Source organism: Bos indicus x Bos taurus, chromosome 26 (assembly GCF_003369695.1).
Source record: "Bos indicus x Bos taurus breed Angus x Brahman F1 hybrid chromosome 26, Bos_hybrid_MaternalHap_v2.0, whole genome shotgun sequence".
NCBI lineage: Eukaryota > Metazoa > Chordata > Mammalia > Artiodactyla > Bovidae > Bos > Bos indicus x Bos taurus.
The window spans coordinates 32,975,193-32,993,656 of NC_040101.1; the positions used below are offsets into that span (position 1 = coordinate 32,975,193).

At 39.1% G+C, this 18,464-nt stretch overlaps 1 protein-coding gene across 4 annotated transcripts in view; it reads left to right on the top strand.

The window, feature by feature from the left end:
• Positions 1–18,464, top strand: part of ARHGAP19 (Rho GTPase activating protein 19) — a 70,450-nt gene that overhangs the window by 47,748 nt on the left and 4,238 nt on the right. For 3 of the 4 annotated variants that reach the window (XM_027528561.1, XM_027528564.1, XM_027528562.1), the window contains exons 7-11: positions 4,491–4,556; positions 8,600–8,791; positions 11,274–11,372; positions 13,404–13,514; positions 14,042–14,120. In XM_027528561.1, the coding sequence (XP_027384362.1) occupies positions 4,491–4,556; positions 8,600–8,791; positions 11,274–11,372; positions 13,404–13,514; positions 14,042–14,120 (547 nt within the window). The remainder of the gene's footprint in view (positions 1–4,490; positions 4,557–8,599; positions 8,792–11,273; positions 11,373–13,403; positions 13,515–14,041; positions 14,121–18,464) is intronic. The other variant, XM_027528563.1, reaches the window with a different exon arrangement.

Here is an 18,464-nt window from a genome sequence, read left to right on the forward strand (position 1 = left end):
TTGAGTCAGAACTGTTGTCCTTGTGGGCACCTGCTTCACCGCTTTGGCTCAGTAGGTTCTTCCCTAAGCTTCTCCCTGGATGAAAAGTGGTTGATTGTTCTGTGCGCTCTGTATTCTGAGAGGTCCTGCTTTACCCCATTGTTCGTCTTGTGCTTTTCTGTCTTTTTGTTCTCAGGTTCCTTGGGTGGATCGTTTATCTCTTATCCTCAGATTCTATGTTGTTTTTTTCTGTGTACTTTGTATTTTTTCCCCTAAAATTATTCCTAACTACTTGAAGTTCTGTCTTCTACTATTATAAGTCCATCTGACCCAATCTGGTTTTCTCTCTTCTCAGTAGGAGTCACCACATCTTTTCTTGGAAATTATGATACACACACACACACACACACACACACACACACACACATATATAGTTAAGGCCAATCCTCATTTTATGTGAACCGGCCCTTTGTTGTTTTCCTGTGAACTGTAAAATACCTCAGACCCTCAGATTTTCATTTAAACCCATCTACTTTTGATTACTTTTGATTCGCTTTCTGAGTATCCCTTCAGCTCATAGTATCTTTTTGGGGCAATGGTTTTTATGCTTCTTAAAATTTTTAAATTATCTGTTTATTTTTGGCCGTGCTGTATCTTGGTTGCTTTGTGTGGGTTTTTCTCTGGTTGTGGTGATCAGGGATTACTTTTTGTTGAGGTACACAGGCTTCTCATGGTGCTGGCTTCTCTCGTTGCAGAGCACAGGGTCAAGGGCGCTCGGGCTTCAGTAGTGGTGGCACACAGGCTCAGTAGTCGCAGCTGCCAGGCCCTAGAGTTCAGGTTCAATAGCTCTGGCACTCAGGCTTAGGTGTTCCATGGCATGCAGACTCTTCCTGGGGGCAGGGTTCAAACGGCCGTCCCCTGTGTTGGCAGTTGGATTCTTAACCACCAGGCCATCAGGGAAGTCCTGTTTTTTTTTTTTTAATGAAGTTTTAAAATAGATGATGTGGGCTGTCATATTCTTGTTTGGAGGACATTTCCTTTGGCTCTCTTCTGTAGTTTACCAAGGGAAAAATTAAACTTTAGATAACGTAATGTCTTTGTCATGAGACTCATTTTTGGAAAACTTCATTATGAAGTTTTTCAAATATGGAGAAAAGTTGAAAGATTGAAATAAAACTCTCAGATTCAATGAATGTCACCATTTGGCATATTTGCTTTATCTCTCTACGTTCATGCTTTTTATTTACTTTTTTTGGCTGAACCACTGACATGGTATTTTGTCCTTTAAAACTTAAGCATGACTATATCCGTCTACTCTTCTGTCTATTCATTGTATTAATTTTTGAGCGTTTGATATTGAAACTCCAACTGAGACTTATCTTATCTTATCTTATCTTATCTCCAACTTAACTTATCTAACCCCCCCAAATAATTGTAATATATAGTAGAACTATATATAACTTTGCTCTGTTTTCCAGGTATGTAAATGTATTATCATTTTTTCGTAATTCAAAAAATAAAAAAACAAAGAAAAAAGAAGTCAAATAGTAATACAGAAGTACCAATTAAGAAAAGGCATGCATCTCCTAAGAATACGAATATTCTCCTAATATTCACAGTATCATTATCACATCTAAGAGAATTTATAACAATTTCATATCAGCTAATGTTCAATTCATATTCAAATTTCACCAGCTGTCCATTGAATGTATTTCATAGTTTCTTTTTTTAAAAACATAAACTGATCAAGGCTCATGTTTTGCTTTATTATGTCACTTTTAATCTAGAATAATTACTGCCCTTTTTCTTTATGTTATTGATTTGTTAAAGTATTCAGGCCTATTGTGTTCAGAATATTCCATTTTCTGAATTTGTCTTACTGTTTTCTCAGGGTTGTTTAGCTTGTTCCTTTATCCTTTATCCCTTTCTCCGTGGCTCCTATAAACCACAAGTTGGGTCTAGAGGCTTGATTAGATTCAGATTAAGCATTTTGGGCAAAGATTCATAGGTGATATTTGTGTACAACGTATTGCATCATATTGCATCACGTTAGGAGGCACAGAATGTCAGATTGCCATAGTGATGCTGCTTTTGCTAATTTAGCTGCCTCATCTCTCAATTATCAAGGTGCATTTCCCCTTGGCAGTTAGTAGGTCACCTGCAGGGTGATCACTGAGTGTAATGGCTTTAGCATCCACTGATAATCCTGCTGGCATCTGTAACTATATTGGGTATTACAAAATAGTGATTTTCTAATTCTATTATTTAATCTTTATTAGCTGACTTTCGTCCTTGGACAAGAGCTTTTCTTCTTTCTCTCTTATTTAAAAAAAAATTTTTATTTTTTGGCCACAGCATGTGGCATGTGGGGTCTTAGTTCCCCAACTAGGGATTGAACCTGTGTCCCCTGCACTGGAAGCGCAGAGTCTTAACCACTGGACCTCCAGGGAAGTCCCCTCTTACTTTCTTTTTTTATGAGTCTCTGTAGACTCATGGATTTTTAGTTATTCAAAGTGTTAGTCAATTTCTGTTGTTAATTTTGATATTCAAATTGTACTGAATCTGGACCATAATAGCCCTTGCAAGCTGTTTCCTGCTGTGTCTTTTGACAGGACTCCATTAGTCTTTGAGTGTTTCCATTCTGGCATAAATGTCCCCAGCTTACTTTGTACTTGCTCTGCCCTGGGCCTGGAATCAATTATTTTCTTCAGGGAGTCCTAGATTATTCCACTGACACTGGGTGTACCTACTTATTGTTTCTTGAGTGATATTGCTCCTAGGCTCTTTGAAGGCAAGGAAGTAGATAAAAAATTTTTTTAAAAGGAAATCATCATTTCATAGTGAAAGTGAAGAAGCCCAGTTGTGTATGTCTCTTTGAGATCCCGTGGACTGCAGCCCACCAGGCTCCTCTCTCCATGGGATTCTCCGGGCAAGAATACTGGAGTGGGGTGCCATTTCCTTCTCCAGGGAATCTTCCCAACCCAGGGATTGAACTCGGGTCTCTCGCATTGCAGGCAGACGCTTTAACCTCTGACCCACCAGGGAATCCCTAGATCATAGTAGTATTTCCAATTCAGATTTAACACTACAGAGCTTTCTTTTCCTTGACTTCTTTTACTTTATACTTACATAAATTTTTACATTGCAAATTTTAGATTTTAATAGCATTTATATATGTTATTTGTTTTATCCTGCAATATAACAAATTAGTTTCAAAATAATGTAACTATTACTACTAATAGTAAACTTGTGTATATCTGCTGATGGAAGTTTAATATTTCCTTACAGTTCCTTTTCCCTTGAATATATCTCACTAGGCTGTATACTGTATAGTCAGAATACAGTTTTTAAAAGTTGGTGGAATAATTCCTTTCTCTATGCTTACATTGTCAAATTGATATACAGATATGCTTATTTTGTTGTTGTTACTCAGTTTAGGGTTTGCTTTTTTTTCTTTTGGATTTATTTTTTTGAAACTGTGGTATGTTTACATCGTTCAAAAGTCAAAATTTCTTAGAAAAGTATACTTAGAGAAATTTGAGTTCTTTTCCAAACCATTTTCATTATTTTCTTAGTGTTTTGTTTTGTAAAAACATAAGTACTGTATCCGTTCAGTTCAGTCGCTCAGTGGTGTCTGACTCTACTGTATATATGTGTGTATACTCTTTGTTTCCTCTTCTTTCTCACTCAAGTACTTTATACACTGCTGTGTAACTTTTCCACTCAACAGCAGGTCCTGGAAAGACTCATATCAATTCATAAAGTGTTTCCTTCTCTCCTTTTTAACTACTGCATAGCACTTCATTGTATGGATTATATTAATAAAAGCTTATTCAACCAACTTCCTATTAATAGACACCTGCTTGTATCTATTAGTTTTATCCAAGTATGTTTTGTATTTTTGGAGTTATATCTTCAGGATAGGTTTTCAGAAGTGAAATTTCTGGTTTAAAGGATAAATGAAAACGTAATTTTTTAAGATAGTGCCAGATTCTCTTCCATCGTGGTTATATTATTTATTCTTCTACTAGTATTGTTTCAGGGTACTTATCAGAGGATTCTCAGTAGTATATCAGTAAGCTAAATTATTCCTTTTCTGTTGTTACTCCACAGTAATTCAAAATGGTATTTTCTATCCAGTGTTTCTAAAATGTGATTTAGGGACCACTTGAAATTTGTAAGGATTTGGGGGTAGTTTTTGTGAGTATAAACATTACTAGAGATGTCTGTTTTGGTTCATTTGAAAAAAATTATATATACACACACATAGGTGCCATGTGTGATTTTTAAAACTATGGTCGTGTCTTCTCACAATGTTCCTGTTAGATTTCTTGAGCTATCTTTTTGGTGCAAGAGAAGTGACACTGTGAAATAAGGCATTTTGAGGATCTTTGGTTTTTCTAGAATAATCTGCCAGTCAGATCATTTTAAGAACCACTGTCCTCATGATCTGCAAGAATTTTAGATACTGCTAACCGTTTGTTCTTGATTTTCTTTTATGTCTTGCCCAGGCTCCTGCTTATATTCGGGAATGTGCCAGATTGCACTATTTGGGTTCCAGAACTCAAGCATCAAAGGTAAGAATAGAAAATTGCTCTTGGCCCAAACAAGGAGAGAGCTAATTTAGATTAGTGGAGATTTAAAACAAAGCTTGGAATCAAAGTGAGACATAGGAAAATAAAATGTATAAGAAAAGTCTGTAAATAGCAACCTGGAATGTCAGGTCCATGAATCAAGGCAAATTGGAAGTGGTCAAACAAGAAATGGAAAGAGTGAATGTCGACATTCTAGGAATCAGCGAACTGAAATGGACTGGGATGGGTGAATTTTACTCAGATGACCATTATATCTACTATTGCGGGCAGGAATTCCTTAGAAGAAATGGAGTAGCCATCATGGTTAACAAGAGAGTCTGAAATGCAGTACTTGGATGCAATCTCAAAAACAACAGAATGATCTCTGTTCGTTTCCAAGGCAAACCATTCAATATCACAGTAATCCAAGTCTATGCCCCAACCAGTAACGCTGAAGAAGCTGAAGTTGAACGGTTCTGTGAAGACCTACAAGACCTTTTAGAACTAACACCCAAAAAAGATGTCCTTTTTATTATAGGGGACTGGAATGCAAAAGTAGGAAGTCAAGAAACACCTGGAGTAACAGGCAAATTTGGCCTTGGAATATGGAATGAAGCAGGGCAAAGACTAATAGAGTTTTGCCAAGAAAATTGGTCATAGCAAACACCCTCTTCCAACAACATAAAGAGAAGACTCTATACATGGACATCACCAGATGGTCAACACTGAAATCAGATTGATTATATTCTTTGCAGCCAAAGATGGAGAAGCTCTATACAGTCAGCAAAAACAAGACCAGGAGCTGACTGTGGCTCAGACCATGAACTGCTTGTTGCCAAATTCAGACTGAAATTGAAGAAAGTAGGGAAAACCACTAGACCATTCAGGTATGACCTAAATCAAATCCCTTATGATTGTACAGTGGAAGTGAGAAATAGATTTAAGGGCCTAGATCTGATAGATAGAGTGCCTGATGAACTATGGAATGAGGTTCGTGACATTGTACAGGAGACAGGGATCAAGACCATCCCCATGGAAAAGAAATGCAAAAAAGCAAAATGGCTGTCTGGGGAGGCCTTACAAATAGCTGTGAAAAGAAGAGAAGCGAAAAGCAAAGGAGAAAAGGAAAGATATAAGCATCTGAATACAGAGTCCCAAAGAATAGCAAGAAGAGATAAGAAAGCCTTCTTCAGCAATCAATGCAAAGAAATAGAGGAAAACAACAGAATAGGAAAGACTAGAGAGCTCTTCAAGAAAATCAGAGATACCAAAGGAACATTTCATGCAAAGATGGGCTCGATAAAGGACAGAAATGGTATGAACCTAACAGAAGCAGAAGATATTAAGAAGAGGTGGCAAGAATACACAGAAGAACTGTACAAAAAAGATCTTCACGACCAAGATAATCACAATGGTGTGATCACTGACCTAGAGCCAGACATCCTGGAATGTGAAGTCAAGTGGGCCTTAGAAAGCATCACTATGAACAAAGCTAGTGGAGGTGATGGAATTCCAGTTGAGCTATTCTAAATCCTGAAAGATGATGCTGTGAAAGTGCTGCACTCAATATGCCAGCAAATTTGGAAAACTTAGCAGTGGCCACAGCACTGGAAAAGGTCAGTTTTCATTCCAATCCGAAAGAAAGGCAATGCCAAAGAATGCTCAAACTACCGCCCAATTGCACTCATCTCACACGCTAGTAAAGTAATGCTCAAAATTCTCCAAGCCAGGCTTCAGCAATATGTGAACCATGAACTTCCAGATGTTCAAGCTGGTTTTAGAAAAGGCAGAGGAACCAAATTGCCAACATCCGCTGGATCATGGAAAAAGCAAGAGAGTTCCAGAAAAATACCTATTTCTGCTTTATTGACTATGTCAAAGCCTTTGACTGTGTGGATCACAATAAACTGTGGAAAATTCTGAAAGAGATGGGAATACCAGACCACCTGATCTGCCTCTTGAGAAATTTGTATGCAGGTCAGGAAGCAACAGTTAGAACTGGACATGGAACAACAGACTGGTTCCAAATAGGAAAAGGAGTACGTCAAGACTGTATATTGTCACCCTGTTATTTAACTTCTATGCAGAGTACATCATGAGAAACGCTGGACTGGAAGAAACACAAGCTGGAATCAAGATTGCTGGGAGAAATATCAATAACCTCAGATATGCAGATGACACCACCCTTATGGCAGAAAGTGAAGAGGAACTCAAAAGCCTCTTGATGAAAGTGAAAGTGGAGAGTGAAAAAGTTGGCTTAAAGCTCAACATTCAGAAAATGAAGATCATGGCATCTGGTCCCATCACTTCATGGGAAATAGATGGGGAAACAGTGGAAACAGTGTCAGACTTTATTTTTCTGGGCTCCAAAATCACTGCAGATGGTGACTGCAGCCATGAAATTAAAAGGCGCTTACTCCTTGGAAGGAAAGTTATGACCTAGATAGCATATTGAAAAGCAGAGACATTACTTTGCCAACAAAGGTTCATCTAGTCAAGGCTATGGTTTTTCCAGTGGTCATGTATGGATGTGAGAGTTGGACTGTGAAGAAGACTGAGCGGCGAAGAATTGATGCTTTTGAGCTGTGGTGTTGGAGAAGACTCTTGAGAGTCCCTTGGACTGCAAGGAGATCCAACCAGTCCATTCTGAAGGAGCTCAGCCCTGGGATTTCTTTGGAAGGAATGATGCTAAAGCTGAAACTCCAGTACTTTGGCCACCTCATGCGAAGAGTTGACTCATTGTAAAAGACTCTGATGCTGGGAGGGATTGGGGGCAGGAGGAGAAGGGGACGCCAGAGGATGAGATGGCTGGATGGCATCACTGACTCGATGGACGTGAGTCTGAGTGAACTCCGGGAGTTGGTGATGGACAGGGAGGCCTGGCGTGCTGCGATTCATGGGGTCGCAAAGAGTCGGACATGACTGAGCGACTGATCTAAATATTTTTAGCTACGAAAGTACATTTTTATATAAGACATTCTTTGAAGTTCCTTGGTAAGGTAACACTGAAATGTCTAAAAGACCTAAGACTGTATGAGCTTAGAAAGCAATTGCTGCTGCTGCTGCTGCTAAGTCGCTTCGGTCGTGTCCAACTCTGTGTTACCCCATAGACGGCAGCCCACCAGGCTCCGCTGTCCCTGAGATTCTCCGGGCAAGAACACTGGAGTGGGTTGCCATTTCCTTCTCCAATGCATGAAAGTGAAAAGTGAGGTCGCTCAGTCGTTTCCGACTCTTCACGACCCCATGAGCTGCAGCCCACCAGGCTCCTCCATCCATGGGATTTTCCAGGCAATGGGTGCCATTGCCTTCTCCTATTAACAAGATTACATATGGTTATTGAGCTTTAAAAGTGAGAAGTTAAAAAAAAGTCACAAGCACTTTTTGATGATTTCTGTTTAGTCTGTCTTGATTAGAAACTTGAAGCTGTCATCTTATGCTTTTTTTCCTACTCCTGTTGGTTTTTACCTCTCATTCAGCAAATATTTGGTGTGACCAGGAAAACAGTATTTTATTTTAACTAGTTTAACTGGAGTGTGGTTTTTCTTAGAAAGTTGTTTTTATTTCTCTACTACTGCTGTGTAGTTATCACATATTGTCATGTGTGGGGAAGAGCACCAGCCAAGAACCAGTGAATCTGGTCTCCAAGATGGGTCTGTCACTTTAGTATCTAGATACAACTTAACTTCAGTTTTTACTTCAGTGAAATGGTAATAATGATACTTTCCCTGCTTAACCCATAGGATAACAGTGAGAAATATGAGATTAAAAGATGCTCTGAATAGTGGACTATTATATAAATATATTTTTTGATGGCAGTATTCTAAATGAATATAGGTTTTCTGGGCAGGTCATGGGAGTAGGCTATTGATACAGTCTTTAATTGTAGGCTTCTCTTTATCTGATGATAGTTTAGGTTTTACTTGTTCCTACTTCTGAGATGTACCCCACATCTCACCCTCCCTTTTTTTTGTCTTCCAGGGTTGGGGGAATCTGGAAACAAAGCTGGCAAGACATATTAATTCACTTTTCTTTTAAATTTTCCATAGGATGATCTTGATCTGATAGCTTCATGTCAAACCAGGTCCTTCCAACTGGCAAAATCTCAAAAATGGAACCGGGTTGATTCCTGCTCTCATCAGGAGGAGACCCAGCAGCGTACGGAAGAGGCACTAAGAGAATTGTTCCAACACGTTCATAATATGCCAGAGTCGGCGAAGAAGAAACAGCTCATCAGACAGGTGCGGAAGGCAGGGAGGGTGACGGGCGTTAGGGTGTGATTTTTGCCTGTGGAATCACTAGGGAATAGTATGAACAATTTCATTTAGTTTTTGTCTTTTACTGGCCAAGCTTTGGTTTAGTCAAGAAAACAGACTTGTCTATGGACCCTCAGTGGTGATTTCTGTCTGCTGCCCGACTAGGGAAAGAGGTGGAGGCTCTTGGATTTCTTGAGTAAACAGAAGGATCCAGTGTGGTTAGTTTTTCTAAGTTGATCATGTACGACATTTAAGTCTGGCAAATAACCCAGTCTTTCTGAATCTTAGTCTTCTTGTTGGTAATTGTAATGCCCATGTTCCATGGTCGTAAAGATTAGAGAGAATCTATGTAAAGTGGCTGGCATAGCAGGACAGAAGTGGTAGCTCTCACCAGGAAGTTGTTTGCAGTTAGAAAACATGAAATCAAGAGCCTAGTCTGATACTTATTCTAGTGGCTAAGTTTGTTTATTTTGGAGCTGTGGGAGCAAAATTGGGTCTCTTATTTGCCATCTTGAGACTCAGAGTGTAAATACTGATGACATGGTTAGTTTCTTTCTCAGGAAATTTATTTTGTCTCAACCCTTCTTGAATTTTAGCTAAACAGGCAAGGTCAGCCTCTTGACTTCTTATTCAACTGGGACCTTCTTGAGGGATGAGTCTGTGTCTTTATTTTTATTTTTTATAGTTTATCTCAAGCATGGGGCCAGACAAAAACAAGTGCTCCGAAAATGTTGAACTGAACTGTTCTTAACAGTTGACAAAGTCCTTTAAGAGAAATTTTTCTTTCACTCTCTTTGAAGTTACTTTGAGATCTAGCAAATTGTGCTGTGACTGGAATTTTATGGCTGAGTAATACTACAGATTTAAAGCAGTTTTATGGTTTAATTCTTGGTAGAAACTAAGCCAGTAATTCAGGTAGGACAAGTGTAAATGACTTATCTCACCAAGAAGACTGAGGTCAAAGATAATACAAAGGAAAAAACTAGCTTTAGTTTTGCTCTTCTTAGAAAACTGGAAAATTATAGAGAAGGATTAAAAGAAAATAAATCACTCATCCTACCAGGGTTTACATATTGGATATTCTTTCAGTCTGTTTCCTATGGATATATTTTGACATAGTTGTAATCGTATCATATACTTTCATTTCTCCCTTTTTCATTAACCGTTACAGCATAAGTGTTTTCTCATGCATGCTTGTAAACTCCTTGCCTACATTTAAAATGTGGCCATTCATTTTTGAAAAAAAGCTATAACTTTACTATTCTCCATCATTATAAAAATAACGAATACTCACTGCAGAAACATTGGAGTCTCCAGAAGAGTGTCAAGACGAAGTTAAAATCATCTATAATCTACTGGTCACATTTTGAAGTATTTCCTTCTTGTATTTCTTTCCATGAATATATATTTCATATTTTTTTGCTTAATTGAGGTAAAAATATATATTCCATTTTTAAAATACCCTACCCTTTTCATATAACATTATAGCAGAATATTTTCCATGTCATTAAAAGTCTATAAGCATTTTTAATGCTTGTATATTTCATTGTATATAACCTGATATATATAGTTTGTCCTCTGCTGCACATATTGGGGAAATTAGGCATTTTTTTACTTTATACATTTTTGTTCATAAGTATTCTCTTTGCAGATTATTTCCTAGAAGTGGCATGACCAAAGGGTATGCATTCTCTGGGGGAAGCTGGTACAGCTACTAGGTTTCTTTTAATACATAGGTCCCTTCTCTCCCCTTCCTGTTTTTTTCTCCCTAAAAATTGCTGAAGCTTGTTTGTTTGACTAAACTTTTAAATTTGAAATGATTTAGATTTGGAGAAAAATTGCAAAGATAGTACAGAATTCCCACATACCTTTCACCTAGTTCCTTCTAATGTTAACTAGTGTTCCTCCTTAGTTGTCAAAACTAAGAAGTTAACATTAGTAATTACTATTAACATTGCAGACTTTATTTGGATTTTACCAGTTTTAACACTAGTATCCTTTTTCTGTTCTAGGGGCCAGTCCAGATACCACATTGCGTTTAAACACACACATACTCATCCTCCTGCTCTCTTTGCACTTGATTTGTGAAAGCAGGCAGATTGTTTGTCTCCTACAGTCAGGATTTTGCTGATTGCATTCCTGTGGTATTATTTAAGATGTTCCTTAGTCCTCTGTATTTGCTGTAAACTGGTGGTTAGATCTAATTCTAGAAGCTTGATCTGATTCCAATTTTATTGCTTTGGGGTATGTAGTATTTAACTTATCCTCAGGCTAATTTAATAAAATTTGAGTTCTTGGTGGCATAATTTCTGCCTTTGTGATTTGCTTGCCAACCTACTAATCCATGTATGTACACATTGACTTATTCCTGGACGTCTCTGGGTATTTACATTTAGCTATTAATTGTCACAGAATGCTGTCTCTTGATGGGAGACTGTAACAAAATGTTCTGTATGTTTGCTTCTAGTTTAATAAGCATTCTGGGACCCAGACACCGGGACGTGAGCCTTCTACTCCCCCGGTGCGGAAAAGGGCTCGCTCACGGTCCTTCAGTGGCCTCATTAAGGTAGGCGTGCTGTGCTGTCATTTTCAGTGTTGATCGTGAGAAAACTTAACAATCTGGCTCTTCTTAGGCATAAACAGTTTTGTTCCATTCTTTGGGGTTCTATAAAGGGTTCGCTTATAAAGAGAAAAGGATAGAATTTGGAAATGCTTTTAATTTTCAAAGCATTCTGCTGTGTTTCAAATCAGAGAAAGGGACTCTGTGATTGGAAAAGTAAGGGGTAAGAGAAATAAAGGTCCTTTGCTGTCGTCTGGGGCTAAGGACAGAGTCCTCATTCCTGATTTACTGTGCAGGTTGCTGAAGTTACGGAGAAGTGAAAAAGTTGACAGACACTAGAAATAGATTTTCCAATAGCCTAGTGACTCTTAGGTAAACCCCAAATTTTGATCAGTTGTTTTCTTTTCTTCGTCTAAAACTTCATTAAAAATCTTGTTTTTAAAGCAAATTTAGCATATACTTAAAGCAAATGCAGCATATACTTCTGTGCTGTTGCTGCCATCGTTGTTTGTATATTCAGTTTACCCCGGTCTTCTGGAAGATCTGAACTCGTAACTAAGGCATATTGCCAGCAGGTGGCAGTAGACAGCTGATGATGGGGGATCAAATTTCCAGGCATAAAGAAACCAAGGAGAGTCTGTCGCTCTTCTTGGTCATAGAGATGATTGGTAATAAGGAAAGTAATAGTTAAATACATGTTTCTCTGTGTTAGTCAAAGAAATGTTCCTTTAAATGAAGTTAGATGGCTGTAGTTTTTTCTTCATAGTGAGCTCTTCTGCTGTTGGTTCTAGAAGTATTGCTAAACGTTGCTTGAAAGGTAAGAATATAATATTCTCTTGGCATCTGCCCTCTTCTTTACTGAGAGAGAATTTAAAACTTTAGAATTATAAAAGAGCTTATAATTCTATCAGGAGAAAACATTTCAGAACAATAATTTAAACACAGTGTTAGCGAGTTTCGTAGGACAGAAGGATTAAGTGTTTTCGTTGTAAATAAGGAGACTTTCAAGCTAATAATAGATGTAGGTTTCTGCTTGACAGCAAAGGAATCGTGAAAGATCTGTTAAAAAACTCAGTGGAAGCTTTATAGCTAGTCCTATGACTCCTGGCATGCCCTGTTCAGCTTACTATGTGGTGATACCTGACTTCTGAAAGGAAGATGGACTGGCCTTATTTTTCCAGCATTTCTGTGTTTTAGCTGTTTGATTTCTTTCCTGCTTTGATACCTTTTTTTGGTTAGATTTTTTTCCTCCAAAATTCCTCTTATGTAAATGATTTATTGCATCAGAATATTCCTACTGATGTTTATATTGTAAAGTTTAATGTTCTAGTTTTGATATGTTCTTTTTTTGGAATTCAAATTTATTCTCTAAGGAGAAGAAAGAGAGGATTTCTTCAAAGATGGTAGAATTGTCACTGTCAGCTGTTACAGTAGGTTACATCAGCTTCTAAGCTGTTCAGAGATGAAAGGGCTTTTAGTCTTGCAGTGAATGTCAGTATAATCACATGACCTTTTTAAGAAGGCCCGTATCCTCTTGTGGTTATAATAGGAGCTCTTAGAGAATTTTTCCAAATTTTCCAATCCTGTGTGAGGAAGACATGACAGGGAAGCAAAATCTTAGAGTGGACCTTGTGTTAAGTGTCTCTTAGTAGGGAGGGGAGGAGGGACTCTTAAAAGCTGCCAGAGACATGTCTTTAGGGAAAAAATTATACTGGTAGGTAACTGGCATTTCTTTTATGGCCTCAGAAACATTGTAATTGGCCCATATTAGTTGGTTTAAATCAACTATAAAGTTTCTTTTAATGTTTTGGTCCTTAGATAGTTTAAAGAAGAGTAGTGATCATCTTAAGAAAGGCAATGATCTTAGGTTTTTTAATAACGTGCTTTGACCTCTCATGTAAGATGCCTGTGGGACTCTTTATCAGAGAGCTGAGATTTTTTAACTTAAGAAACTGTAGTTTTGAAGGCCAGTATAGATATATATAATACAGATATAGTAGCTGTTTATAAATCACATATTTTCTTTTCCTAAATCAGCGGAAGGTCCTGGGAAATCAGATGATGTCAGAAAAGAAAAACAAGTACCCTACTCCGGATTCGGTAGCCATTGGTGAATTGAAGAGAGCCAGCAAAGAAAATATGAACTTGGTAAGATACTGTTCTTTGTACTTTTTCTTTGTGGGTGTTCATCTGTAGAAAAGAAGAAAATTAACATGCCATCATTTGTTTTACTCTGTTTCTTTGGGCCATTCAGCCTTTTTTCTCTATCTTTTCATTTATGCTGATTGTCTTTTTTCTGTAGGCGTTCACTGATTCATTCAACAAACACATTTCAAGTTCAGGGAGGACATAGCCAGACATAGGCAGAAGTGACAAACGCAGTGAAATACCCACACACAAAGTGCTGGAGGCAGCAGTTCTGACTGGGAGACTCCACAGGCTGGGTAACATTTGAGCCAGGCCTGCCTGACACTGCATTAGCCACGGAATCATCCTTCCAGGAATGGTTACTTCATTAAGCCAGCAATAAAACAGTTAAGATTAGTGAGATATGGATATGTTGTTAAAACTCTCTATATTGAAATTGAACAAGTAAATAATTCCTCTGTTAGCAAAATCTGTTTATACGAATGACATTAGGACATTTAAGCCACTCTAAAATTTTCTTGTTGCAGTTATTTTCTGGCTCTCCAGCTGTCATGATGACACCAACAAGACTGAAATGGCCTGAGGGGAAGAAAGAGGGGAAAAAAGGTACTAATTGCACTTACCCCGTATGTCTTAGTGAATGTCGTTCCTTTCTGCATCTAGTCAGTCAGCAGCAGGTTTTGAATTCCTAGTGCGGTATGGTGGTATTTGGAAGTGATGTAAAAATGACAGGGCTGGGTCCTTACCCTGGAGTTCATGTGGCAGATGGTTACTGAACATCGACTCAGAACTGTCCCAGGTGCTGAGGGCAGAGCTGTGAACACAGACCCACAGGGTCGCTGAATCCTCAGACAGGACACGTGGGAAGGATATTTTAAGAGTACTTGTTAAGCAAATTAAAAGCAAGTGTAAACTAACTTGTGAAACCAAGTACAGGAGTGCTGAGAAGGTGCTCAGCAAACATGGAACAATTGTGTTATTCTTCTGTGTAGACTTTAGCTTTGTTTATTCAATTAGGCTTTCCAAATAAAGAGCTCATGCTAAAGGACTCTGGAAATCAGATCATACAACATGTTTTTAAGGATGTTTAGGGTAAAAAGGATAATTTAGTGCTGAGACTGCTGATTGCCCAAGGCTCAGCCGATGGAGGGCACCATCTGCTGCGCTTTTCTCTGAGGAAGCCCCATGGCTCACTGGAAAGCCCAGGGGGTCTGTGGTTAGGACCAGCCACTCCCTCTCAGCCCACTTTCTCCTCCGAAAATGGAGATAATATTAACAGTTGTATCTACTTCTTAGATTGCTAATGAGTCTCAATTAAAACAATGTTTTGAAAGCACATTGTGATTGTTAAAGCATTAACAGGCAGAAGTAATTGTTACTTGGAGAAGGCAATGGCACCCCACTCCAGTACTCTTGCCTGGAAAATCCCATGGACGGAGGAGCCTGGTAGGCTGCAGTCCATGGGATCGAGAAGAGTCGGACATGACTGAGCGACTTCACTTTCACTTTTCACTTTCATGTACTGGAGAAGGAAATGGCAACCCACTCCAATGTTCTTGCCTGGAGAATCCTAGGACGGGGGAGCCTTGTGGGCTGCTGTCTATGGGGTCGCACAGAGTCGGACACGACTGAAGTGACTTAGCAGCAGCAGCAGCAGCAGTAATTGTTACTAACGAAAACTGGGCAAGACTTGGTCTGGTTCTATAAGGCTTGCATGGCAGATGAAGTAATTTCTGGTTTGATATGCTCATTTTACCATTGAAATACAAGCATACTTACTGTTTGAGACATAAGCAATAGCATAAGAACAAAAGCCCAGTCCTTACAGATGAATCTTTATTCTTTTCTAGGAAATTAGGTTTCAGTGTGGTCTTCTTACTTATCCTTGAATGAACGATGTGAACTCTCTCTTCCTTCCATGCTGCCTCTGACTTGTAGGCTCAGTTGACTGACTGAGGCAAGTTCAGGGTTTGGAGTATGCGTGTCTAAAGATTTCTACTTGTATCATCTAAGTCCAAACCAAGCATAAGTTATTTTTGAAGGATACATTTGTTTGTAGTAGTTACACCTTTTATTGCTTTCATTTTTGAAGATAATCAAGAAATACTGTCTATGTCGACAGCTCTACTTTTAGAAGAAAGAAATGCATTAAAAAAATAAGCTAGTTTAATATTTTACCAAGAAGTTTTAGAGCAGGGATTCTTCCTGTTTACTGTGGACTTTCTAAGGGCTCTGATAAAGTTCCTGGTATTATTGTTGGAGTTTTATGTGTAGGTGCATATGAACATCTTTCTGGAAGAGAGAATATATAGTTTTTATAAGATTCTCAAAAATGTTAATGATTCAGAAAAGTGGAGGCCCACAGATAATGAATGACTTCCCACTGGCTTAGGCAGTGGTATTTTCACTTTACCTTCTCCCTGTTCACTTGCTCTGTCTGGGAACACCTGTGGGTGTCATGACTTCACGCTATTCTCCTTCTCTTCCTTCCTCTAATTTTTTTCCATCTCTGCAGTGCTTTACTGTCGTCTGCTTCCCCTTCCCTCTCTCCATGTTTTTTCAGTGCTCTGTCTTAAGGCCCTGCCTGTCCCTCCCCTCCCCGCCATGCCTGTCCTCTTAGCAGTTTGGTCTACTTCTGCAGCTCAGTTCTGTTCTCTGATACCCTTTCCCCAGCCTGCGGCTCCAGATCTGAACTCTGTCTAGTCTCCAGGTCCACAGATCCAAGTGCCTGCCATCCCTTTCTTTTACACAATGAATACAGTACTAGATTTTTTTTTTTTTTTTGATGTTGATTTTATTAAAGGAACAAATTTTTTTTTGAAGAAGATATTGCAATTTTATTATCATCATCATAGTGTATACCCAAAGACATGCATTTAGCCTGGAGTTTCTCAGGTGGCACTATTGACATTTTAAATCAGATAATTCTTTGCTGTGGGGAGCTGTCCTGTGCATTGCGTGAGAGAGTTCGTAGCATTCCTGGTCTCTACTCGCTGGATGCCAGTACCCTTCTTCCCGTTGTAACCAGTGTCTGCCCCTTGACATTGCCAAATATCCCTTTCAAGGGAGGAGGCAGAATCACTCCTGGGTGAGAACTGCTGGTTTAGCACCTTTGTATTAATGGGTATTATTTTCAGCAGTCAGAATTCTAGCCATTGTTCAAAGCCCAGCCTAAACCCTACCTCCTCTGCGAAATCTTCTTTGGCTAACTCAGACAAATGTACTTTTTCCTTTGAACTCTTATTGACATTGCTAAAATGTTGACATTTAATGTGATTTATCTTAGTTATTTACTTCATATGTTTTGTCTTACTTCTTTAGCTAGTTTCTCTTTTGGAAGACAAAGGCCAAACTTAATGTATTTGTGACCCCCCGCCCTTCTCTTCTGCACAGTAATGACTACCTTGCATCCAGTAGGTATTTAGTAAACATTTGCTGGCGAGAGGTGTAGTGGTGGTAAGAATACGAGCTTTGAGTTCAGTTAAACTAGGTTTTAGTCTGCAGCCTTAATAGCTATATATCTTGGGGCAAGTTCATTTGTATAGGCTTCAGATTCTTTACTTATAATATGGCAAGAACATTACTTCATGCAGTTTTTTGTGAGAGTGAATGAGACAATGTACATAAAGAATTCAGCAACGCCTGGCACAAAATACGCACTCAGTAAAGCGAGTGTTATTGCCATTAAGATGATTTAATAAAGTGAGATTAGGGCAAGAGAACAAAATGATACTTACTTGGTAGAGACTAAACAATTCTCAATTAGACTCTCTAACCCGCAGTTCCGTTCAGTTCAGTCGCTCAGTCGTGTCTGACTCTTTGCGACCCCATGGACTGCAGCACGCCAGGCCTCCCTGTCTATCACCAACTCCCGGAGTTTACTCAGACTCACATCCATTGAGTCAGTGATGCCATCCAACCATCTCATCTTCTGTCATGCCCTTCTCCTCCCACCTTCAATCTTTCCCAGCATCAGGGTCTTTTCAGATGAGTCAGCTCTTCGCATCAGGTGGCCAAAGTACTGGAGTTTCAGCTTCAACATCAGTCCTACCAATGAACATCCAGGACTGATCTCCTTTAGGATGGACTGGTTGGATCTCCTTGCAGTCCAAGGGACTCTCAAGAGTCTTCTCCAACACCACAGTTCAAAAGCATCAATTCTTCGGCATTCAGCTTTCTTATAGTCCAACTTTCACATCCATACATGACCACTGAAAAACCATAGCCTTGACTAGATGGACCTTTGTTGGCAAAGTAATGTCTCTGCTTTTTAATATGCTGTCTAGGTTGGTCATCGGAGAATACGATGGCACCCCACTCCAGTACTCTTGCCTGGAAAATCCCATGGACGGAGGAGCCTGGTAGGCTGTAGTTCATGGGATCGCTAAGAGTCGGACACGACTGAGCGACTTCACTTTCACTTTTCACTTTCTTGCATTGGAGAAGGAAATGGCAACCCACTCCAGTATTCTTGCCTGGAGAATCCCAGGGACGGGGGAGCCTGGTGGGCTGCCGTCTATGGGGTCGCACAGAGTTGGACACGACTGAAGTGACTTAGCAGCAGCAGCAGCAGGTTGGTCATAACTTTTCTTCCGAGGAGTAAGTGTCTTCTAATTTCATGGCTGCAATCATCATTTGCAGTGATTTTGGAGCCCCCCAAAATAAAATCTGTCACTGTTTCCACTGTTTCCCCATCTATTTCCCAAGCATAAGTTATTTTTGAAGGATACATTGGTATCCCATCACATGAAGTGATGGGACCAGATGCCATGATCTTAGTTTTCTGAATGCTGAGTTTTAAGCCAACTTTTTCACTCTCCTCTTTCACTTTCATCAAGAGGCTCTTTAGTTCTTCTTTGCTTTCTGCCATAAGGGTGGTGTCATCTGCATATCTGAGGTTATTGATATATCTCCCAGCAATATTGATTCCAGCTTGTGCTTCATCCAGCT